At 37.5% G+C, this 26,602-nt stretch overlaps 1 protein-coding gene across 7 annotated transcripts in view; it reads left to right on the forward strand.

The window, feature by feature from the left end:
• Window positions 1-26,177, forward strand: part of MARCH1 (membrane associated ring-CH-type finger 1) — a 190,031-nt gene extending 163,854 nt beyond the window's left edge. For all 7 annotated transcript variants that reach the window (XM_014945444.1, XM_014945420.1, XM_014945436.1 and 4 more), the window contains 2 exons: window positions 17,909-18,056; window positions 21,991-26,177. In XM_014945444.1, coding sequence (XP_014800930.1) covers window positions 17,909-18,056; window positions 21,991-22,292 — 450 coding nt within the window. In that variant the 3' untranslated portion in view covers window positions 22,293-26,177. The remainder of the gene's footprint in view (window positions 1-17,908; window positions 18,057-21,990) is intronic.
• Window positions 26,178-26,602: the final 425 nt, after the last annotated feature.

The raw sequence follows: 26,602 nt of genomic DNA on the forward strand, positions 1-26,602 counted from the left end.
CAAAGTACTGGCACATTTAAAGAAACATCTGCTTGTCCAAAATGGCTTTGTATTTGCTGTTGTCTCGGTGATTTCATTTCTACACTGAAGCTAGTTGATTTACAGCAGCAGAGGATTTTGACTAAAGACTTCATTTCAGCACACATGCAATATAAATGCACAAGTAATAGGTTTTTTGTATTTACATTTTTTATCTTCAACTTTTTGTTAGTGGCTAATCTGCTTATTCTTATAAAGCCAGAAATAAATCTGAGTATCATCATGTGTTGCTCCTGAATAACACACACCAGTTCACCCAGTAATTTTCACACTGAGACTATAACCACTGGTTAAAAATGATGCTTAGACCGATGGGGAGACAGATATTATGAAATAACACAGTCAATTTAGCTGCATATGTTCTGTTACACTTGTGTGCAAATTAATCACTTGTACATTAAGATTAGTTAATCTTAATGTAGGGGCGAACTTTCATCCTCAAATTCAAATGTGTATTGTCTGTGTTCATCTGTTTTCTAGGATAAATCACTTTAACGGCACACAGATTGTCAGTATAGGTAGAGTGAAGAGTTTATTAAACATATGTGGGTTTGGATTTCTTTGGAGTGAATAATTTATCCTCTAATTTTTCTCTAAAAATGTTCTCATCCTTTTGGGGTTTTGTTGCACCTTTGAACTTTAAGTCAATCTAGAAGAGGGCAAGTTTTGATTTAAAATAAATTTCAATGTGAAAGCCCTTGAAAAACATGTAGAAACTATTAGCTTGCAACTAGTGTATGCATATATAGTAGTGTTTTGATGGCAAAAGACATTTTAGTTTTGTTAGCTTTGCATAGGTAGCAGTTCAGAGAAAGGAAAGCAAATGAAATTCCTTCTCATTGCCCATCCAGAGAAAATATCTAGCAAGTCCCTGATGATAAACCACTTTTGAAGAGAGAATTAGGATTGATTTGACAAGCAAAGCTGGTGATAGAAAAAGACACAGTTCTCAAGTGCCATGTAGATCTTGCCAGGTAGACTGGAAATTGAAACAGATGTAAATAAAAAACTGATAGCTAAAAACTTAATTATATTGACTTAGTTTTTTAGTAATTGCAGATAAATTTTAGCTACTGTGACAGCAAAGAGATAATTGTATAAAGTTCCCTGCCTGCAGCATAGATTTTGGGGTTTTTTTTCTTTATATGTGTTTCTATTTTGAACACAAATTGCTTTAACCTTCCATCTAATAAATACACTTGCAACAGCCACATTCCCCCTAGAGAATATATAGATAACAGTATTTTTAACAAAAGTCTTTTCCTGATTGTGTTAGATAATAGAGTGCCTTTAAAAATCTTCAAATAAAATTTATAGCATCCAAGGTGAAAAGGAGTGAAATATGCGAATAATGGTTGATATCAGAACCAGGCAATTCTAACTGTGCGTGTCTCATCATTGCCATCCCCTCTCCCATTTTTCCTTGTAATTGAAAAAAATTAATGGAATACTGGCAGATTCAAACTGGTAATGTAATTCCTGTAAGTCTGCCTTTTCTTAATTGAATGATTACCACCTTATTTATCTTGTCATTGGTTCTCAGGTAAGCTTTTTATTCCCGACATATCAAAAATGAGCCTCTTCCTTCAGACAGGGTATTTTTGTTTCTGCTTGAAGCAGTACTCAACTGTGGTTTGTCTGCTTGATAGTAAATGCTGGCAACATTCCTCCCTTCAAATGCAGTGCAACAAATATTTGCCTGTGTACTACAGACCCAGCATCTAATTACAGATCCATTTTTATAATTTGCACCCATTTCAGAAGCCAAAACCAAAGTTTCCAAAGTTAAAATTAGTTATCCTTTTTGCAATTATAGCATGCAACTGTGACACTCTTCATGTGTTATATTAAACTAAGCATACTGTCCCTAATAAGTGTATGCATTAGCATTGCCATCATTTGCAAATTTATGAAACACTAAAGGGTTTATGAGAAGCTGTTTTGTAAACCAAGCATTTTGACAGCTGTAGCAAAGACAAGGTAAGGGAGGAAAGAGTGATCACAGAGAGACCTGCTGGCTAAGTACAGCTCATTGGTAACTTTCCACTTAAACAATCTTTAATTAAAAAATCACTGAAAATGCTGCCTTATTTAAAACTATTTGTTTTACAATAGTAGAAAATTCCAATGAAACACTATCAAATTTCTTGCAAGCTTTTATGGAGCCCAGGACCTCAGCTGTGGGGCATTCCCTAGGAGGCTAGGTTTTCAGAAGACAGCATGATGACTGATTACCAGAGACCAAAGTGCTGTGGGACAGGCAGCTCCTAAAGCTGAAGCTCTCCACAATCCTGTCTCCTTGTTGCATCTGAGAGTCGCTACAAAGGCTGTAGTACTTCCAGACCTTCTTGAGAGCTTTAAAATTTGCTAAGTCTTGGCAATATACTAGACCCCTGAGAGTCTTCAGTCTCCAGCACTAAGTCCAGCCTGGCAGCAGTGAATTAAAATTTCCCAGATCTCCTAAGGATGGAAAATGAGGAATTCTCTGGTCATAATGGCAGGGACGTTATGAGCAGTGGCAGTTATACCTGAAAAGGATGCAATTCTTTTCAACTTTGCTGTATGCTGAGTAGAAACAGCAAAATTGACCAAAAAATTAGTTTGCTAATAAACTTTGAGGAATTTTGAAAACAGGTTTCATTTCAGTGTTTCTTAAAGACCATAAATTTATTTCCAACAGAAGAGTGCCTATTCATTTCCATAAGAAATTCATTTTATGAAAAAACCCCAAAATTTCCCCTAAAGTGAAAGTTTCTGGCCAGCTCCAGAAGAAGCCATTTCCATGGCCATTAGACCTGGATTTGAAGTGACATTCTACAAGTGAAAGGGTCGCACCTCTCAATTAGTTTTGATTTTTAATGTTTATTAAAATAGTGCTTAGAGATATAGTTTAGTAATGTGAGGGGGTGGTTTGTATGGTTTTCTTCTGTTTTTTTTATCAGAGTTAGGTTGATGGTTGGACTAGATGATCTTAAAGGACCCTTCCAACCTAGACAATTCTATGATTCTATGATTTTACCTGTGATGTGATATTCTACAGCTTGATTCTTGACTGTGCATTGCTTCATTATGATTAATTTTATCATAATGCTATTGTAACATTCCAACTTCTGGTCTCCTGAAGGGAAAAATTACAGAGCACAGAACTTAATTACAGGTATCTATACTTTTGTATTTGCAGTATCACAAAAGCATAATTTAAATATAAAACAGACTATTTGATTCAACTGGTTAATTAGCAACTTTATTCATGCCTTAGCCTTTCATGCACCCTTAATGTGTTCTAACGGTTTTTTATCAAAATCTAGGGGTTTATAGCAAAATCATGTTTTAATATCATGTCATACAGCTGTTAGCACCCATAAGTGACAATGCACAGCATATTAAGTTAACATAAATCAAGATACCTCTATTAAATCAATAGGCTTGTGCCAATGTGCAACAGTTATTTAATTATAGAATCCCTGAAAGCACCAGACATCAAATAAAACTTAACTTAATCATTTTAGTAAGTCTTTGCATTGAAGTAATCCTTTCAAGCATTGATCAACAGGCATTGCAAGTGTTTCATATATGTGAGCAGGTCTAATTACTTGGCTGAATATAAATTTAGAGATTAAATATTAAGCATTCCTTGGTGTGTCTGTTTGTCTCTTGGTCTCTGTTATGGCTCTCTATGGTTATAAATAATACAGTTGCATTTGTAGCTTTCCCTTTCAACCTTTGCAATCCATAATGCAGAATTTCTCATTTATAAAGTGACTTTAGCATGGAAAGAATTAGAAAGTGACAAGAAGGCCATGTGAGTTCCTTGTTGAGCTCTCAGGTAATAGCTTCATTCTGAGAATGTCACTGCTTCTTTAAAAGGGATGTAATCCTGGTAAAGTAGCACCTGCATTTCATATCTCTTGAATTTGGTGTTTGAAGCGTAGTAGAAACAGGAATTGAATGAAAATACTGAGTATGAAATGGACTAAAGTGTCAAATTAAAAGGCGTTTAAAATGCAGAACTGTTTTCAAATGGAGATTTCTCCACAGTATCTCTCTATATTTCAAAATACTTTTCATATTTAGATTTTGCTACCTATTTAAGATGTCTGGTATCTGATGAGATGTTTTACTTTGAGGCATTATCCCAACAGTTAATTGGGACAGTTATGGGACCAACAATTTATTGTGGTGTTGGATATGTCCATTTTCTTCCCTGATTTTATCTTTGAAATTATTTACAAACAATCTCTTATTTATGTGAGGCATAAGCAATACTGCACATTGTTACCATGTAGTTACTCTTAGTCATTAAGGAACAGTGAGTCAATTTTTTGTTTAGGGAAGCGTTATGTACTAGTTGAGATTGATTTTCTTTCTGATAGAAAGGGTATCTGAACTCATCCTTTTTATAAATAGAGGATTGGGAGTGTTCTTTAGAACAGAGTGATAAGTTTCTGTTAAATTAAACAGAAGCAGAACCAGTCTTAAAATACTGATAGTAAAAGAAACTTGTTTATTTTGAATGTGTACGTATGTCTTCTGTTTACTTCTATTGTATTTTGTATTTGCTTATATACTGACAAAAGCACTTCTAAACGTGACACAAGGTTCTTCTCCTGGGTTTTACACCCTTAAACTCTCTGGAACTTCTCATGTACCCAGCTGCTGTCATTAGAGGAGAAGGAAGGAATGTGCTCTCTTGGCTTGGTATTATTTATTTTCTAAATAACCAGATTATAATAAGAGTAATAAAATATCCATGCCAGCTTTAACTCCTGTACAGGAATCAAAGGTTTAAGTCCCAGTTGGTGACACGTGGTTCACGACTGCCCAGAGCAGGGTATTTAGGTCCTGGAGAAAAGTTATGGTACAGAAAATTTTTACACTGAAACAGTTATTAAACATTAGAACAGGCTGCTCAGGGAAGTGATTGAGTCATCATCCCTGGAGGTACTTAAAAGACAGGTAGATGTAGTACTTAGTGATATGGACGGGTTCTGTCAGTGCTAGGTGGATGGTTGGACTCAATGATCTGAAAGATCCCTTCCAACCTTGGCAATTCTATGATTCTATGAAATTTCCATACAAAGCAAAACTGAGTTCAAGCGTATCAGTGCCCCTATGTGGTCAGATTAGTGATTAACTGGTTAAATCAGTTTGGGGAAGATTTCAGCAGTTTGTTGTGGTGCTGATTTAACAATTGGATCAAAAGAAAATACTGTTATACTATACTAGGTTAAAGATACTCTGTTTGCCACAAGACCATCAGATCAGTAAGAGCTGTGTAGCCAATTAAGATGTAGGGTTGAGGCCAACAGACAGCTTGTGCGTAATGCCCAGCTGTAAGACAGAGAAATCAGTAATTCCATAGGCGATTCGCTTTTCATTTTTAAGGGGCCTGTGGAAGTAAAAGAAGAAACTCAGAATGCTGCTTTGAGAGCTATGATAGACAAAAGGAAAGTCTAAAGTGAATCTTTAAGACCCATTTATCTCCCAGACTTAATGATTCACTCTGGAGTAGGGACTCATCTGCTTCTGCTCCCCATGTTGGAGTTCAAATTGCATAGGGTGCCTTTTTTAACAAAACAGTCACCACCTGCACGACTCTAGATCCGGTTGTTAGAGCTCTTGGCTAATGTGTGAGAGAGCCAGACTCAGCTCCCTTCTCTGTGCTCAATCTAGTCCTATAAAAAGAGTAAATATTTAAAAATATGACTGCCTGGAAGAATTAATTCATAACTGGGTGCTTTGTGGATAAATCTTTTTTTATAAAATCTGGTAGCATGCATGATAAATTAAGTGACGGCAAAATATGTTAAGGGTCTTGATTTATTTTTTGGTTCAATGCTAGCTGGTTAATTTGTATTTACATTCTTTATTGAAGAATATGGTGATCACTGCCAAAAGTGATATAGCCTGCAGAGACAACTTTGTGAAATCCTGCTATGAAATCCAAAGTGGTCGCCATTAGAAACCACTTCTCCCGCCACGTAAACTCTCAGAACCAGAAGTGACCTGCACAGTCTCCCAGGAATAAAAAAGAAATTTTGAGCACTCATTACTGTATCATTTGCTGCTTACTTCTTATTGCCCTGTGCTAGGAAGTATGAACCTTCTGGATTTTTTATCAGTTTTCTAATAAGGCTCATGATAAGAAGCGATAGCTGATATTGCATAGGTCAGGTAACACTGACTTGCTGTGGGATTAGTTCTCTCTCAACTCAGTTTGGTGAATACTTTGCAGTCCTTAACATAGCAGAAGATCCAGCATTTCCTTTTGGTTTCTGGTGCAGCGGCACAGCGTTGTCAAGGCAACCTGCTCCCATGTTTTCTTTCTTCCAGTAAACTGTCTCAAAACATCGCTAGCCTCAAATCATTTCTTGTAATATGTGGGGTCAGACACTTCACCAGTATGCACAAAGGCACAAAGCTATTACTTTCTTATTGGCTATCATGTCATTATAGGGAATAACTTTGTGCTCAAGGGAGAATGTGTATATTAAAGCTTTTAAAATCAAAATAATTCTATAGGTTTTGTATCCTATTGTGATGCCTTGAGGATGCAAGGGACTACTTTGTTCAGACAGTTGCACTCCTAATTTTTGAGAGAGAATAGTAGAGCGTTACTGCTAATTTATTTGTATATATATACCATGCTGTAGTTTGTAGAGTAATGTTGTCTTGCATTTTGTGCTGTAACAAGAATAACAGATCTTTCCTTTCTCATAGTGGTAGAATTTGGGTTAGCTTTCCATCTCCATTTTTCTTTCTCTTCCATTCAACACAGCTTTTATTCATGCAGCGGTTCCAGTTCCCATGGAAGACTGACTAGTTATTTTGACCTCTCATGCCTCATACCTTGAAACCATCATAACACACCCTTAGGCTTGCAAAAAGCCATCTTACTGTAATCCTTTGCTGGGATCAACCCCATGTGCAGCATCCTTCCTGGAGGGAGAACAAGATCTTTGTATTATCATTGCTTTGAACTTGCGTTATATTAAGAAGCAAGCAAAAAATCTTGTACCAGAAAATGAAATGAAGACTGCTTCCTCTTTTAATCAGCTACTAGTAACCAAATTTGCTAACTTTGCTGCTGGGTAGCATTTACAAAAGCAAAAGGAATTCAGGAGATTGTCCAGCTCTGGGTATTAGGGGTGTTATCCACTGTTGCACAGAACCATCAACATGAGATCTGGGAGGTACAAATCCTTCTCTGCTTTTTGAGCCTGAAATAAATGGTTAATCTGAGCTGTTTTACAGAGGCAAATTGCATCAAAAGGTTTTATGTTCATTTTACTTAAAGGGTTCTACTTTATCCTGCAGTTCATCAGCCTCTCAGTTATTTTTTTATGGATTTGGGGTGTCTTTTTCATTTTTTTAATTTCAGCTCTTTCAGTGTTATGTTTTTGCAGCTTGGCTTCATCAATAGTTATAACAGAGGAGGGGCTGGGTAGTTGAAGCATTGAAAATAATTATGAAAATCTCTTGACACTGGCATTACGTCTAAAGAAAATGTAAGTGATATGGTGCCCTGACAGAAAATGTATAGGTAGTAATATAAAATATAAAGAGCATAATCAACACAGGCAGTGACCTAAACCAGTCATTTTTATTCATGGACTTTTGTAAAATTTTTACTGTTTAATTTTGAAGCTAGGGATTTTACCAGCTGTAATGGGAGTGGGCTGCTATTCATGATCTGATTAATGTATATATTAATCTCTCACATAACTAACACATACAATTTTACAGTGGTTATTTATCTCAAATTTATTTTGCCTAGGACCTATTGATGTGTGAATGATCTGAACTGAGTTTTAGTTCACAGGCTGATGCTTGCTTGTTGGTGCAACGCATACAAAAAATGGTTTGTCTTGAACATAGTGATGTTCTCTTGAACATAGGAATACAGTACTTGATCTAAATTATGGTCAAATAATCATAAAAAGATAACGATCAATTTATTCAGTTTATTTTATAATTTTGTGTCTTAATTTAATTTTATTCCTATTGCATTTTATTTAGATTATTTGGAAAAAAAAAAAAAAAAAAGAAACTTTCTCTCCAGGAATTCTTCGGATCTTTATTCATCTACTCCAACTTTTATGTGGCAAAATTGGAATGTAAGGCATTTGTTGGAGGTCTTTCAGAATTAATAGCTTCCCTCAGCTCTCTGCCAGAACACTGGGCTGTAGTTTTGTGTTAATTACTGCAGCCTTTCCTCAGCACAAATTTCTTCTATTTCATTTTTATTTAATTGGATCAAAAGAGCCTCTTGTGTGTGAAAATTAAAAGACAGAGAAGGCGTAACTGTAGTTATTCATTGGTAAATCAGTAATCTTGCTAAAGTCATATTTATAGATAATGAAGCACATCAGGACCTTTTTTAAATCTTGATTATGTGGCAATTTAGACATATGTGCATATACTGTATATATAGTTGCAAAAATAAGATACATCTAGATATATGTAAACAACAATGTATTTAAAAATACCAGGGACATTTATACCAAGCCACATCTTTGTAACGATGCAGACTGATTTGTTTATGGGAAGCGTACCAGGGTTTTGGTGTACAAGGACATTTATACCAAGCCACATCTTTGTAACGATGCAGACTGATTTGTTTATGGGAAGCTTGGAAGTTGAGTTACATTTTCTATACGTAGATCAGTTGTTCTTACAAATTCAGAAAGAAAATAACAACCATATGAAAAGAATTAGTGTTCAGGCTCACTTGCACTATGGGTGGTGGGTGATGGGGGGCTCAGGGAGGAAAGAATCAGTAAGAGCATCTCTGATCTATGAAAGTGAAGGACAGAAACTGAGGTAAAAAGACATGCAAGATGTTCTTGAGATTCATTCAACAGTACCAAATGGCTACTCTTCATTCAGTGACTTTCAGATGTAGTTGCTTTCCATTTCCAGTCGACTGTACTCCTCTTCTTGCAAGACTCCTTAGCATGCGAAGGTACCTTGGTACCTTTCCTCTGCTTGCTGGCGTACTTCTCTCCATGCCTGTTATGACACATGATGCTGGAGGGCCTTGGGCTGTAGCAACGTAAGAAACACTTATATAGGCCAGGTTACACAGCAAGTTCTCCAGGCAATGGCTTTAACTTTTTATTCTGTAAGATACAAAGTAGAACTCTAAGGAATTTTACAGATTGGAAAGAGTGTTTAAATTGCTAATGGATCAAATGAGAGAATCAAGGACATGATCGGCAAACAAAAAAGACCAAGCACACTTAGTACAAGGTAGTAATGAGAATTTTCATGCTTGCAGTGGTCTAAGAGAAGGCACGCTTAGGTGGAAAATATCTTCTAGGTGGAAGGTGTAATAACCAATATTCTGTTGTAACTCCTGGAGAAGACTGTGTACATCATTTATAACTACAGCTACGTAAACAGAAAGTATATTTGTTGATTTAGCTTTTCAGGTGTCACCAGTTTTATTTCATCAGCTCTAATTTCAAAATGCATGCTTCAAGACACTTCTCAGCAGGCTAGACAATTTGATATCAAGGAAATTAAGCAGTGGGATGAATACTGAAGAGAAGGTGATTCGAGTAAAGACTCTTACAAAACTGTGATCATATATTATAGCTATGTCTTAGGTGCCTAAGGGAACAGTTCTTCAGAGAAAGAACTGTCACTTTAAGTCACTTTAATTGGACAGGACTAATGAAAGTGGAGGGGCATACAAGACTATGTAACAGGATGTTGATCTCCAGCATGTTGCTATATCTACCTTTCTCTCTAATTTCTTTCGTTTTCCTATTTATACCATACTATGCCAGCCTTTTGCCCACTTCCAACATGCTATTTAAGACCAAAACAAACTCAGATGTGCAAAGGCAGCCCATGCTACTCGGTGTTTTTAGACTCTGGTACAGACTGTTGGGAGATGGTTTGAGAGGGCTGCTATAATGGAGGAAGAACTCATGGATAATTCTAGCTCTAGGCAATCCTGCTTCAGCAGGGGAGTTGGACTAGATGATCTCTATGGTCCCTTCCAACTCTAGAAATTCAGTGAAATTCAGTGAAATTCAGTGAAATTTGACCCCAGCTCAATCCATCTCAAATCCAGCACTGAGCGTGTGTCATGGCTGCTCTTGTATTGCCCACAGAGTGCATATGGCAAAATGCAGCACCCCTGCCCGCTTTGATTGGAAAATGAAATTTCAGCTTAGCTGGCCCTGCCAGAAAATTATGATCTGTGCTTTGTGGTATGGTAGTTAGATTGATTTATTGTTTGGGGTTTGTTTAGTTGGGGTTTTTTTGGTGTTTTGTTTTTTGGGGTTTATTTGTTTGTTTGGTTTTGGTTTGGGGGTTTTTTTGGGTCTAAGTTAATGTTGTTTGGGAGCTGGACTGTGATTTAAAGGCATTTGCTACTTAGTGACTGGAGGAAAATGTCATGCCTTCAATTAGATGTGCTGCTCTTTTGGAAAGACAGAGTAGACAGAGGTGGGAGACAACTAGCTGCAAAGACAATAAAAGAGACATGCAAACTAGATCCATTTGATAGATAGAATGATTGTAGAAATACTGTAGGTAGAACAACTAACAGTAGCATTTGCTTCTGTTTGTTTTTTTTTAACTGTTTTAACTTTTAAAAGTTAGTGGAGACATATATTCTACCCTTTTTCCTTGGTTCTTTGTGAGTTGCCCACTTGTAGCTTGGGTTTTTAGTTTTATTTTTGAGCAATAAAGTGATATGCTCAGGTACCTAAAGTAAATCTTTTCTGGAGTTCAAGATGTGTACCAGACATTCCCCATAGTTTTTAAAAGCTTTGCATTACGGTGATAGTTCACTTCTGACGAGTGGTGTAATGTTTCGCCTGCAGTTTATCCATCAGGGTTATTTTCTCTATAAGGTAGCTGAAGTCTACTATGCTCGGACACGATCCTTTTCTTAGGTAGCCTACACACACAGCAAGAGAAGGAATTGTGAAAGAGAAGCTTTTCATAGTACCAAAGGCTGTTCATGTTGAACAAAACCCCTGTTGAACAAAGAATTGGTTAATGCAGTGTTTTGACATTTAAAGAGGATGCTTGAAATTAAACACTTTGTAGAGCACTTTTACATTCTATATATTGATGTAAAATAATTTCTAGCAGATGGGAGCTAGGAAGAAGCTCCCGATATGGAGAGATTATACTCTAATTACGTGCCATGGGGTTTCTTGCACGTATCTCTGAAACATCTGGCATTGGCCTCTGTCCGAGACAGAGCATTGGATGAGAGGGACATGAGATCTGGCAATGCCTGCATTTCCAGAGCATAGTGGTTTTTTGGTTAGTTTGTATTGGGATGATTAGGATGCAGACACTGAAGTTCTTCTAGTTGGTAAATGACAAGTATTCTCAATAGTACTTCCAGATTGCAAAACCAGCTACTTCATTTTAGAAATTATCTTCTCAAATTACTTAATACCTCTTTTTTACACTCTTTAAGGGTCTGCTAATTGATGACATACACAGCAAAAAATTGCATAAGTTTGTGAAGAGTGCATACTGATTATATCTCTCAAGTCCAGCTCTTTTAATTGTCACTTAAAAAAGAAATATAACACTGTCTTGATTTTGATAAAACTTAATTATTAGTTCTTTGCAGATTATAATCTTAGGGTGTTTATCCAAGTGATATTTTTCATTATGTAGTTCTTTTATTACTCTAAGCATGCATATCACACATAAAAGTAAATCAAAGTGTTTTTATCATTAGAAATGCACCCATTTCTCGTTCAGTTTTAAACTTCTATTTGATGTTTTAAATACACCACAGGCATTAATTAAAATTCTAGCCAGGTTTGTTTTGTGTCACCTAGGGACAGAAACAGATTTTATGTAAACTTCAGAAAGGTTTGCCAGGGAAGGATTTGTACCAGCTCATCTAATAAGCTAACTAGGTCGAGGTAAGGTTGTGCATAGACATAGCCATACGATGCACCCTAAGACATGGGATTTTTAAAATTTATTTTATTTTTGTGTTCAGTGGATAATTTAGCAGGAGTCTAACTCCATCCATTCTTCTCTGGGAGCATCTTTTGACAAAAGGCAATGACAAATATGTTTTCTGGGTTTTCTGTGAACCTGCCCGGTTCTTCCTCTCTGAATGTGCTCTGGATGCGTTTGGGGAACAGAACATGGAGGAGGTCTTTTTATGGCCCCAAACCTTCTCTTTTTAGCCATCAGACCTGGCACATTCTGTTTGACCGTATGAGGGACACTTCTCATCTTGGTGCAGAGTGCAGTGAGGCATGCCTTGTCCTTCTCTGAGATGCAGTCCCTCAGGCACAGGCTGTAAACACCTGTCATTTAGATGGCGCAGAGGGACCCAAAATGCTTTTATTCAAATTGCAAGGCCTGAAGTCTCATCTCTGATCAACACTTCAAATCTGTACAAGGCTATTTTGTTCTCCCAACATGTGTGGAGCCCTGTTGTCCTTTATTACTATCATTTCTTCCTCCTCCACCCACTAATTCCATTCCTGCAAACTACCGTTGCAGCTGCTTTCCTCCAGCTGGTAGGTTGATAGCAATGAACAGTTTTCTGTGGAGCCTGGGCCAATTAGTACTGCAACAAGTGACCAAAAAAACCTCCCTAAACCACAGAAAATAAATAACTCTGAGCTACATGTTCAGACTTCTGACATATCTTCCCTGCTTGGCTCACTTCATCATACACTGCTCCAGTTCTTAAGAGCTTTTTTCAAAAGTGCTGGCTAGGTCCTTCAGGCCTGGTTTGAGATAAGAAAGATGTTTTTCTGTCTATTCCTGTACTGTGTGCGAAGTGCTTTTCCTATAACAACTCCTAGTAAATAACTTCAGCCTTCATTTTGCAGGCACAATTATTTCAAGATAGAGGTTGCCTCAAAATCTTTCTTTAGACTGTAAAAAGAATTCAGAAAATGTTGCATGATGACTTTAGGTCTAGGTGAGATCCCTCCAGCTTTGGGTGCAGCTTACATTACATTTGTTTTCATTTCTTTATTAAACGTCAGAACATGAAAAACATTTAATATTAGCAATGTCATGCCCATACCAGATTACCCTGTCAGGCCTTTTTATGTGCAATTTTTAAAAACGGGGTTCCTGAAAATACCCAGGAGTTAAAAGTCCAAGCATTCATTACAAAGCAGCTTGTTAACTTCGCCTTCAATTTGGCACCCTCAGTGATGAGCCCCTGCAGGAAAGAGACCTTGATTATAAAGGTGTGAATCTGCAAACCAGCAGTAGGTACGGAGTTGGTTCAGAAAATCTATGTAGACAAACTTCTGTGTCCTAAGTGACAGAAAATTACCACTAATGGGTGGCAACATGCGGACACAAAACGGGGACGGGGTAGGCAGACAGGAAGTCTGCAATCTGAAGATGTGGAAAAGGAACACAAGCAGCAAATTTTGCAGAGCCCAATTTTGTGGTGTGGTAACAGCTTTTGTGTGAGCAATGTGAAGCTTTTGGTTCTGCATTTGGCTGTCATGAAACGACTTTGTAGAAAGCTTAATGCATGGGAGGGAATTAACATTGCAGATTTACTTCTCTCTATAAGAAGAGAAGTTGAGTTGGGATCTCTAGGATATGAAGCAGCATCTCCAGATCCACTAACAATTCATTTTCAGAAGATAATAACAAATATCAATATTTATTTGTTGCATATTGACTAAACCAGCTTTTATTAGAAGGGACATGCAGAAAGACAACTCTGGACCTTTAAAATAAATACCAGGGGTTGTCTCAGGCTATGACACAGGAAAGGGAAGTGGTTGACTACATATCACTTAGACGTTCCCTATGAACAGGCTATTCATTTATTTTTTTCTTTCCCCAGAAGACTCATGACTATATTTTGTAATTGCAAGAGTGGGTTATGAAATCACTAACCGTCCCCTTTAAGTTTCAGATCGAGATAGTCTGAGAAACAAAACCAAAACCTAGAGCAGGCTACGGTTTTACAGTTGCCACTTTCAAGATTATTACACACTTCTCTGGCAGTAAAGTGCGTGAATTCAGGCTGAGATGCACCTCGTGTTTTAGAAGTAGCTGGAAGTAGTAGCTGGGGTGGGAGGAGTGTTTGATCACATTTACAATCTGCCTTCTTTGACAGTTCATTCTGGCTTCTTGGTAGGAATCTCCGAAGCAGACAGACGGACTCCTACCACCCTCCAGTGGTTAGCAGAGCACAGTACAAATGTAACGATCAGAAAGCTTATTCAGAAAATAAAAAGGGGATTGGGGATATTTCAGGCTTTCTTCTCAGGATAGATATTGTTGCACTGTGGATTTATTTGGTGACTTGTGTAAAAGGTCCTGTAGTTGTTAGACGTTATGAAGTGTTTTAGCACACCTGTTCTGTGGAGCATAATGATATTCATGCGGATGCTTGCATTTGCAGGACATTAAGCCATCAGCATCTGTGATGATTTCCAGTCTGTGTTTGTAGAGCTGTCAGGATTAAGGAATCTGTGGATGGTGACAAACAGATGTATGAAGTGAAGGGGTGCTTCAGAGGAGGCTGGGCAAAAACTGCAGTGTTTGTCTATCAATTTAGTGACTCGATAATCTGCAAGTCATTATAAATGTCTCCTCTGGTTGTTACAGTCTTTCTTTTCTTCTTTCTTTTCTTTCTCTCCTTGCAGTCTCTAAAGCATCTTAGGGGTATTAATATATAAGTTTCTGAGGGAAATTGCATCTGGGCACTTATTTGTATGTTATTTTTCTGTTCTTGGTGGCATCTGATACTCTATCCATGGCAAGTCACAGTGTTATCAGCGTGACGGTTGCACATTTTTCCAGATCACTGATAATAAAATGTGATGCAATTTATTTTTATCCTGACATCAGGTACTGAATGTAAACAGCCATGAGAACTGCAGAAGCTTCACAATACAGCAAGGGTGAATCTGTCAGAGGTTAAGGTGGCATTAATGTACTGTGTGACACGGTAGTAGCTGACAAACTTACCCACCCAACTTTAGGCTACAACAAGCCCTGGACTACAAAGCACAAATAGAAGGGGCTGATGCTTTCACTGCTCAATATGTTGCTGTCTCATAACCTTTGCTAAGGACATTCAAGCATTCTTTACTTCACAAAACTGTGCCTTTATCCAAGCAAGTACTAACATTAACGGTTAAATTTTAGATGTAAGCCTATTGCAAAAATTCTAAAATAGCAGATTGCACTTTTCTGCTCCAGGTGAACTGAAATTGCTGGTTTATCTACTAACATCACTCATCTAGTAGAGAGTGGCAGTAGTCACATAGTACTCTTTGTTCAGCCAAGCTAAAATACATGAGTAGGACAAGAAAATTAACTCAGCTACTACAGGGATCACCAGGAGTAGAGCACAAAGTTTAGCTGAATTTCCCCTTCTGAGCTCAGCCCATCATGACAGGAGTAGAGGAGAACTGGGAGTGCAGTTAGGGCAGGGCAAAACAGAAGCACAGCTTTGGGAGACATGAGGAGCTTTAAAATGCTCCCAAGCACTCTGATCCCACTGCATCTGCCCATGTGAGCAGGAGAGGAAGGAGAGGTTTTGGCTTCTTTCTGGCTGGATTTGATCACAGGATGTTAGCAAAAAAGGCCTGCTTTAGCCCATTTCCACTAGCTCCCTCACATGATATACCTTCTTTGTAAATCCCAGCAAAAGTTTGTGAGCTTGTTCCTTTATTTACCTATCCTGCCTGTTGCTCTTTTTTTTTTTTTTCCACCTACAAAATGTTTACATTTGGAGTAATGGGACCAGCATTATTCTTCTTTGACTTTAAAATTTCATATGAAAAAGCTTAATTTGACTAGGCATTCAGATCAACATATTGTTTTTTGTTATGGAGAGTAAAATGGCTACAATGAGACTACAGGTAAACACAACAATGAAAATTTAGCATGGAATTTTTGCTCCAGTAGACTCTGCTCAGTGTAGCATCTGCATTGAGATGACAAAAAAATTCTGTTTGAGAAGACAATTCATTATTCTTTATGTCCAGCACTGATCTCTCACAAAGCATCCAAAGCTAAGTGAAGGGTTACGGTAAAATCCTTTCTTCCATCTGGACAAAGAAAACTTTTTTCTTTGGAAAGAAAGCCTGTTGCAAGGCTTGAATTGAATTTTCACTGCAAAAAGGATGAAAGTCTCCAGGTCAAATGCTGTGTATCCTGGTGTAATGAAATGATAAGACTGTGATGATATTGCCACACTCTGGTCTGACCGCTGAATGCTACCTACATGAACTACAATGAACGTAAGGTTCTGGTTTTTTGTTTTATTACTTTTTTAAATGCCTGCAATATCCTGGACTGCTATACAAAATCCTGCAAGCTTACTTTTCACTCCTAAGTACGTCTCAGAAACTGAAATTGTGTATCAGCTGGTAAATAAACTGCTAGCTGTATCTCTTTTTATATTACTCAGGAAACGTTTCAGTTCTTCTAAACAGTTATTTAAGCTTTGTGTTTGTAAAATTCCAGCAAGGGCTAGAAAATGCTCCAGAGCTTGTGATTTGAGGCAACAGCTCTGAAACCTGTGAGCTTTAACTGCCATAAAAGAATGAAACTTGTGTGGCCCGGTATGTACTGCTCTAAAAGTAACAGCTGAAAGAAGCGTTTCAGAGAGTTAGCCCTCTTGCTGACATTGCCCTGATATTCCTCAGCTTTTACTGCAGCCGTGCTCTGTGGAAATGTGACCAGATGGCAAAGAGTGTTCAGACTAGAAGAATGGTCGTCTTGGTTGAGGTCAAGGTCTAAGCATCTACCTTAGATGCCATCTCCAACACTAGCCATAAGAAATCTAGGGAAATTTGTTATTTCCCAAAACCAAACCAAACTAAAATTAAAAAAGCAACAGTGACCAAACCCCAGGTGTAGCACAGGTCCGTGTAGGTGGAGGAGCAGCTTTGCTGCCCAGTGCTGTGGCTTGGGTGCTTCAGTCTTCTTCCATCAGCGCGACGGCAGAGAGGTGGCACTGTTGTACTGCCGTTTGTGCTTGTTCCATTCAGCACATGCTGGCCACCAGCTCCGAGATTATTCATCAGAATTGAGGCATTTTGCTTTTAAATGTGGTATTCTTTCATCTGTTTTCAAAGGCAGGCATTTTAGTAAAGAAGGGTTTTATTTTAAAGAAGCACTGAAAAAAATCTCTGCACAAGCGAGATTAAAAAAATCGCCTCAAGAGTTGCATTGTTCAAATGCAGAGAATAGCCTATTTCATCTTAAAATAGCCTTAATTTAAGCTAGGATTTAATGCCGTAATTCACAAACATATGATGGATTTAGTTTCATAATTCAAAAACGTGCCTCAAAGATCCTTTTTGCATTACTGAGGCTGTTTGACGGCTATCATGTACTATCATTTCCACATAATTGTCTTTTCAAGTTTATTTAATTTAATCCTCAATGCAGTTGCGTTTCTTATGCTTCTATTCTATGGGAAGGCTGTTCCACAACTGCATTCCTCTAATTTTAAGCAACTGAAAATAGCTGAGAATAGTTTTACAAGCTAATGTTTGGGTTTTTTCTTCTCTCATCACCAGAAGTGTGCATCAGGTAAAGTTAAAATAAATATTCAGGTTTTTACCTATCTATTAACATGTTAGGGCTGTCCTGCAATGAAATGACTTTAGATGTCATTTGCAAGCAGACAGAAACAGAACAGCATTCTTCATTCCTCTGAACCTGTGGAAATGAGATCATTATGAATTTTACAGTGACAATACGCATACTACTGTAATGTGTATTATCAAAATAAAAGGATTTGCTCATTTTATTACTGCTTGCTTTTTTTGGTAGAAAGAGCCAGAATGACCTAGTAAGTTTATTGTAAAATTTTACAAATCTGTTTTTTTTTTAATTGCTTTTTCTCTTTAAATTACAGTGGGAGAAATTACAGATGACAACAAGTGAGAGGAGGAAAATAGTTTGTTCAGTCACATTCCATGTAATTGCAATTACCTGTGTTGTTTGGTCATTGTACGTTTTAATTGACAGAACCGCTGAGGAAATTAAACAAGGCAATGACAATGGTAAGTACCTTTTACCTTCTTCAATCTTGTTGATAATGCAATGGCTGGATGTGAGATACAGCTGTGTAACCAGTCACATTCTGTTCTTAAGTAGCAGCTCACTGGTACACGGCTACATCAAATGCTTTAATGCAGGAGTAATGAAAGCATCAGTGTTAAAAGCTTATGCTATGCCCCTGCAGAGAGACCTCTACTTAGTGTAATCATTACAACAGCTTAACTAGCCTGCTGGTTCTTCTTAGGTTAATCTCCCATTATCTAGATATTTCTAAAGCTCAGACAAAAAGATGAGTCAAATTCAAACAGCTCAGTGCAAGTTCAGGTCATAAAATAGCAATTCATTTATATTACCCACTTGAACCTCGATGTCCTGTAAGACACGATGGAGCCCTTTCATCAACAAGCTTCCTAAAACTAACTTCCAAAAGACCATGTTCCAGTTGCGTTAGTGCTTCATGTGGGATTTAAGTAGCACAGAAAGCTATTCCTGCATCCTTTTAAATAGAATTCCTCTGTCAATGTCCTTATTCCAGTTGTGTTTATTGTGAGGGTGGTCAAACACTGGGACAGAGAGGTTGTGGCGTCTCCATCTGCGGAGAAACTGAAAACCCAACAGGACATGTGTAACAAAATGCATATTTAACATAAGTAGGTTTCTTTTTGGACTATACTTACCGTACGTGGAAACAATATTCCAAACTGAACTACTGTTTTACATTTCAAATCTATTTGGTCTTAAATTCTTAAATTTAGTCTTAAATATTATCATTATGATGATAAAGTGGATAAAAAAAGCTTTTGAGTTTTGATCTGAATTGACTGTAAACACAGTAGAGGGACAAAGGTCTAGCTTTGTGCTATATTCTGAAGTTAACACGGAAAACAAAACAGGCAGAGCTTTGTGCCTTGTTAGATAAATATTTGATGATACCCTTGATGCTTGCCTTTCTTGCCTATGAGAGGAAAATATGTAACAAGCCTCAGTAAGTCAGACGAATGTACGCTACAAAGTCTTGTTTTGCTTTCTTTCTAAATGGGTAACCCTCTTTTTCATCTCAAAAAGCTGGCCCTGAGGATAGGACTAGGAATGGCTTTGAACTTCTGAGTACAACTACATCACCCTACTTGTTACAAAGGGGAAAGGTGTTTCTGTGGATTAGCTGAGTTTATACAACAAAACAGCTAACGTGAATTTTTGTTGTTATATAGATGCGTAAGAATCACATAAATTAATCCTGGTAGGCTTAAAAAGTATTTATGATTTGTATAGAATTGTTTTTGCCAAATGTAATGGGTGATTCTCCACACTAAGAAAAGGACAAAGAGATGCCTTGGAGCTACTTACAGCATGCAAAAATAATAATTTGTGAAGAGAACTATTTTGCCCCAAAATTTACTTGTTGGGCTGTGTGTATACTTTTACAAAATCAAAAGTGTATTTGTGGGTTGTGTGGAAAGATATATATATATATGTAGTTTGTTTTGTCTCCATTATCTCTGTTTAAATGGGAGATACTGGGAAAACGACCATAAACACTGGAGGAAAAACACTTTATAAACATAATTTGAGGAGGAGAAAAACTGATAGCCCTGAATAATACTAGAACTGTTTGTTAATATTGTCCAAGTTTTAAAAATCCCTTTTTAAAAAGTATCTCTCAAAATACTTACAGGACATATTTTTAATCCTTACAAAGGCATATAATGCAAATAAATAAGTGTAAACTTCTGAGTCAGTAAACCTGTCACTGGTCTATAGAAAGGAAAATTTAAAATATATTTAAAATATTCTAGAATTTATATGGCACTAGTGGTAGGGAATCAAGCTTCACATAAATTTGTTCTGCTTGAGGAAACAGGTCTAGGCTTAGCTGAGCTTTGTCTCTCCCAATAAAGTTTGAGTCTGTGAAAATGTGGCAATCCTGGAATATACCAAAAGGTACAAAATTCAGTGTGCCATACCAGTTAAGCAAAAAATTACGCTTCCTGTATTACTATGGAAGAAGCAGCAGCACGTCTTTACAGCTCAGAGGTGGAAGAAAATCTGAAGAAAAGCTGAGCCATTTATTCAGCCTCTTTCTTCTGAGCTCAGGGTCCCAGCTGTGACTTGCTGGTTCTAAGAGTCATTACCCACTGACGAGGCTTAGTCAGATGCAAGCCATACTGCTTTCATAATTAACATCAAGAAAGAGACAGTGATTTTTAAAAACAGTTATTAAAGGGAAAAAAAAAAAAAAGAAAAAAAACCAAAAGCCCATCACTGGCTACAACACCTTAGCAAAGTATTCTTTGTTCTACTTCCTTTTGTCCCAGGCACAGGGGATTGAAGAAAGGGGTGTCAAACATTTTGTGAACAAGCTTAGCAATCAAAGGATGTGTGCCTGGCGAGTCCAACTAACCAGAGTAATAGCGGTTAGGGAGCAATGTGATTTACAAGGCCTTGGGAGGCTTTCATTTTGCTGCAATTGAGAAAAAAACCCAACTGGCTAGTACCATTACCCAGTACATTGTTACTATTTCTAAGTCCTACTAAACAGTTACCATGACAGGGAAAACTACTGCTACTTCAAACATTTTGTGTGCTTTTGCAGTAATTAATATTCTTTTGGTCTCTATTTGTTTATTTACTTTAAAGCCCAGTTCCTATGTGTTTAACAGTAAAGGGGATACTTAGATTCATGAGGCACACAGCTGGCTAAAAGTCAAGTCTTGCTTTTGAGGGGTCCAGGTTACCAGGTCTAGGAGTCGAGCCTGGCTCCTCACTGAAGCTCTCCTGCTGAGTCCCAAAGGAAGGCAGATTGCATTTCTGCATGTGGCAAAAATTTCTTCCCAGTGTAAAACTCACAAATATCACCAGTGGTTGAACACAGCATCTGCAAGGCACTTTGAACACTACACTTGGTGAGCAAAATGTTATTCAAAGACCTTTCATGTAGAACCAACAAAACTACTCAGACTGTTCAGACTGACAGGTTTAGCACTGATACAGGTTAACACTGATAACTCTTCTGGGCAGTGTTTAACCTTTAAATGTGATGAGACTACGTGTAATGGGAAGGCTGGTAGCTGGTTTTTTATATTAGGCTACTGCATGGTTGAAAAAAGCAGGTGCAATGGAATGAATTAATGAGGAGAAGGCTGTTCTTACTACAATATCACTATATTCTGTTAAAATCTTAAAACCACATTTAGGCCATTTTTCTGTAAGTATCGATGTGATTGAGCAATGCAATGAGAAAAGTAAGAACAGATACACCAAGAACTGTAAAGTTACTTTTTTAGTCCATAGAAATGTAAGTTCTGCTTTTTTATATAGGTATGATCAGAGGGGTTGCACAGACAGCAGGAAAAAGAGGTGAAAGGCGGCAGGTGATGCAGGAGATAACAGCCCTTTCCACTAGTTTGTTTTTTACTACATACAGCCCTTTCCACTAGTTTGTTTTTTACTATACCCTGAGTTCAAAATGAAGCTAGGCCCAGGTAATAATATTGTATGTGTTGGTGCTCCAGGTACCCTAAACAGTGTCATGGTTCTAGCACAATTTAAAAAAAGCAGTTGCTGTTGAAGATGAGCATAATACTTCAAGGTATCCATTTATCTCAGCTTTTTTGTGGTTTTGCTACTGCCTATGGGCATATTATTGATGAACAGTACATCAAGCATTATGCTTCCTTTGTGGGAGTGGCCTCGCATTTCTTATTTGACCAAATTGTGGTAAAGTCAGTTAAAAGTGGGGCAGATACAGTTTCTTGGCTGGCCTATGGGATAGGAAACTGCTGCTGTTTTCTACTTGAGCCCCAACTGCCCCAATGGCAGGCACATTCCTGGGAATTGTTAGCAATTGTCTTCTTTTCAAAATATTTTACTGAAACTCAGTACTTTACATTCAATGTATAACAAAGGCAATAAATATTTTTTTGTTTTGTTTCACAGGTGTCCTTGAATGGCCATTTTGGACAAAACTCGTGGTGGTGGCCATTGGATTCACAGGGGGCCTGGTCTTCATGTACGTGCAGTGTAAGGTTTACGTTCAGCTGTGGCGCAGGTTGAAGGCCTACAACAGAGTCATCTTTGTTCAGAACTGCCCAGACACCGCCAAAAAACTGGAGGAGAAGAACTCTTCGTGCACTCAGACCTCGGAGGTGAAGGACGCAGTGGTGGTGCCGGTAGCACAGACAGGTACAAACTCTCAGCCAGCAGCTGAAGAAACGACATCTGAGGTCATGCCAGTTTGACAGAGACAGCATCGTTTCTTCTTTGCAGAATAAGGCATAGTGTTTTCTACACTATAAATGCTAAAAGAGAGTAGAAATGACTGTGCATTTTTTTCAGTTTAAAAAAAAAAAAAAAACAACAAAAAACCACACAAAAAAGAAAACTCTACAAGGAAAATGGATCCGGCAAAGCAACTTGTTACTGTATGGAATGTGACCGTTTGTGAAGTAGTTTCTCAACTAGTCAGCAAGTGTAGTGAAAGTGGAAGTGTAGAAAGTGCAATAGAGACCAGGTTTAACAGACAATGCCAAACCGATGTGACAAGAGTACTTTTTTTCTTCTTTTTTTTTTTAATTGGATGGCTGGGAAAGTAGAAACAGACCTGATACAATCCTTTTGTTTACAGAAAACAAAAACCTTTTACCTGTTTACTACTAAAAGTTGTATTTGCTATTTATCTGCTGAAATATACTTCAAAAGGGTACCAGTCTGGTGACAGGCATTAACGGAACGGACGCATGAGGAGCTCTATGGCAGCCCTCCCTCCCTAAGCCTCCTACGGTAACGCATCTTCACGTCACTGCTCTGGAGCCTGAACGTCAGGGCAGCTCTGCCAACTAAGGACATTTGAAACATTTAAAGGGTAGCATTGTCTTAAAATAGGCCTGAATTTTTGAAAAGTAAGCAATTCCAACCAGTATAAACTCACGTCTCCATAAGCTACAGATATTTTTTTTAAGTATAGCTGTCAGCAAAATCAGTACAGGAAGGAGAGAACGTGTAGATAGGTATTTAGAAGAGCAGCTCAGCTGTCTGTTTTACTTTGTAGAAGTGAATTGGTCATAAATTGGATACACAAAGTTTTGAGACAGAACTATAAATGAACAAATGCAGTTTACTGCAGAATCACATGAAAGTAAATTGCATATTATCAAAGGTCTGAAATGCCACATAGGGAAGATGGAAGCCATTTTTGGTTTATTTTTTAAGAATCATGATGCAGAAAGGTAGACATAAGAGAATATACCTACGTATCTTGAGAGAACATTAGTTTTTATCTCCTTGTTCTGAAAAGTTAGTTTTTATCTTCCTGATTGGAAAAATAAATCAATGGTTTCCCTCTGTACAGGTAAACTTGAAGTGTTAGAGATTCAACAGTTCAGTTGTGAATTTCGTGTTTTGAGCATTCTCATATAAAAATGAAGTGTGAATAGCATTAAAGGGTGCAATAGATAAATGAATGTAGATATAATACTGTGTCCAACAGGGTGAATTATATATAAAGAACCAATTTTGTGATTCACTTCTCATACCTATGATGTTTACCATCAGGACACAACAGCAAATATTGACTGGGAGTAGTTATGTACTGGCGTGGACAAGTCTGGAGCCTGAATGTAATGTATATGTAAAAAAAAAAAAAAAAGTTAAAAGTTCTTTTTTGATCTTGTATTTAGGTAAAGGAGGAAAAGCAAACAAGCAAATAAAGAACCAAAGTAAAGAGGATAGGAGAGCACAGGTTCATTCAAAGGGGGAAATCTGCCACAATTACAAGTGAACTAGACTTCTACAGAAGCCTTGCAGTTTCTAATGGTAAATTTCCTCTTTACACATTCAAATATCTACAATTAAATAACAGAATCATCCCATTCTTGCAAATATTCAGGGTTCTGGGCCTAAGATGCATTGAAGTTTATATATCAGGCATTCCTTTGCGAATGTGTCTAGTGGTTTAAGGCTCAGGGAATACTGGAAACAGCAGTATTAGCAAGAAATGTGTCTTTTATCAGACCATTATGCTCTTTTGTATTGGAATTGCTCATGTAATTTGGCTGTGACTAAGTGACTGTCATCTGGTTAGACAGGACACAGTCTTGGTGCTTGAACAAGCCCTAAATACTTATCAATATTTGCTCTAAGTTACTCCAGTGAGTTGGATTAACATTTTCATATAATGACACATGCTTTTCATATAAAATATTTCCAATTATGCAATTGGAATGGTAGCAGCCTCTTATTTGAAATGACATACAAGAGTAATCAAATAATTTCTCTGTTTATAATTGTGGAAGAGACTTCAGAAGGTCTTCAGAAAATGATGACAGTACTAAGGAATGTCTCATAACTGCACCTGTTTAAGATAGTGCTCAAAGGCATGGTTTTCAAAAAGTTTAAATCTACTTGGTAAAAAGTAAATCTCATGAAATCTTAAGTTAGACAGTTACAATTACTAGCTGCATCTGTTTGAAATGATGTTTACAATAAAACCTGATGAGTCATAGCAAAATTGACTGACAAGGATCATTATCATGGAAGATAATTAAGAGCTTTCTGAAATAATCACAAAGTTTCTTACCAAGTGACAGTAACCCTGCTTCTTTAGCCAGCTTGTTCTTTGACCTGCTGTAGCATCATGACTCCACTGAAAGTACTTTATCCCCTATTTTGACAGTTTACTGGAGACTAATTCACATTTTATTCTTGAATAAGTATAAAATTCAGCTTCAAGAAAAAAACATACCTGAGGCTTCTGAAAGCAGATTTGTAGCATCCAACAAGGTTACTGTACATTTTAAAAAACACACTGAAGAGTTGGCAACAGAACAGACAACTTGAAAGATTTTATACTAACAACTTCAACTTCAAAACACTATTTTGTCACTCAACTACATGTGCAATTGAGCTTACAATTAGTTAAATATAAGAATGGAGAAAGACTTCAGTTGACATTCCTCCTCTCCCTTTGAAATATAAATTTGGACAGCAGGAAAAGGAGCAAAATGGGACATTGTCTGCTGAGACAGACAATGAGACAAGTCAGCAGCAAGAGAGATTACAGCAGGCTTGATACAGTCTTTAACCTTTTAAAGCATTGCAGTATTAGTCCGTGCATCCCTTTCTCTTCTTAGGGGCACTGGATATTCTAGAGCTTTCAGGGATTTCATGCAAGATTGGAATTTGTTTCTGACGCAGGGCGCAACCTGCTTCAGAAGAGCAAGAGGGGAAGGAGCTATTCACACCCACCTGCCTTGGGTACAGGTCTCCATGAATACGGAAAGTGTGTGAATACAGACAGTAGGCAGCTGCTTATCAACCAAGGCTTGTTCATTCCCACACAAAGCACAATCTTCTGCATCAGTTTAATAACTCCAGGACTCAATCCTGCAAAAACAGTATACTGAAAGTTTGAAGATACATTTTAAGACTTTTTAATGAAAATGATATATCAAATAAAGATCTGTATCAAACTGCCTGTGCCGCCACAGTGCACCCCAGGCAAATATCAGGCGTTGGAATTCAGCCTGGCTAAACCCACAAGGGCAGAACCTTGCTCTGAGCTGCCATTACCAAGAAAAGCTTAATCTGCACTCTTGTTTAAGCAAAGTTTTAATTAAGGTAGATAGAAGTAATCTGGTGTCAGATCAGATCTGGAATTCTAAACAGGATACTACTAACCTATGAACACGCACATTTCTTTTTCTGTTTTAAGTTACAAGCATTATGAAGTTTATTTCAAACTGGCATAAACATACCACTTTTGACTATCATTAGCATTACAAAGATTCTCAACTAGTCCAACTGTGCCATTCCCACGCTGCTCTGAAGGCAGTGTTTATTTTTGTTGTGTAGAAAAAAAAATAGTGATTCCCCATCACCAGAACAAACAGTTTATAATTTCTAATAATGCAATGAAACTTACTCTATGATGAAAATATTTGACTGTGTATAATATTTGGAACTACAAGTTTGTGTTACTTGTTTAAGTCCCTCTCTTTTGCAAAAGAAAAATTGTATGTTTTTGTGGGTGAATGTGTACTGAAAGACAGAAGGTAAGGGAAACAAAAGTAATATATCTGCTTATTGTTGTGAAAAAAAATGTATTTGTATTAAACAAATGACCCAAATCACTGTGGTATTCTACATCTGTCATTTTGTTTATAGAGCATCACATGCTGAACATGAATTGGCAAGACCACAAGAAAGATTAAAAATATAGTCAGCACTGTACTTAATACTGAGAAACCTGCTAGCTCAGGGTGGCTAGTTTTGGGCACCACACCTAGGCAGAATGCTCAGGAAAATAGCTCACGTACAACAACACTTGAAAAGTTAACCAACCAACTTGGTTGCTTAACTTGCAGAAAGGAAGACTCTGAACAGGCATCTGATCCATAAAGAATTCCCAGAAAGCAACTGGTTTTACATCCATAGCAAAATGGACAACTCCTCCTGCAGCTGAAATCCAGTAATAGAAGAGGAAGAAAGTCTCCTAAGGAGAGCAGTGCTTTGGAATGAACTCTTTTTATATGTAAATGTGGAATGTCCAACA

This window comes from Calidris pugnax, unplaced genomic scaffold (assembly GCF_001431845.1).
Source record: "Calidris pugnax isolate Ruff unplaced genomic scaffold, ASM143184v1 scaffold15, whole genome shotgun sequence".
In the NCBI taxonomy this organism is placed as follows: domain Eukaryota; kingdom Metazoa; phylum Chordata; class Aves; order Charadriiformes; family Scolopacidae; genus Calidris; species Calidris pugnax.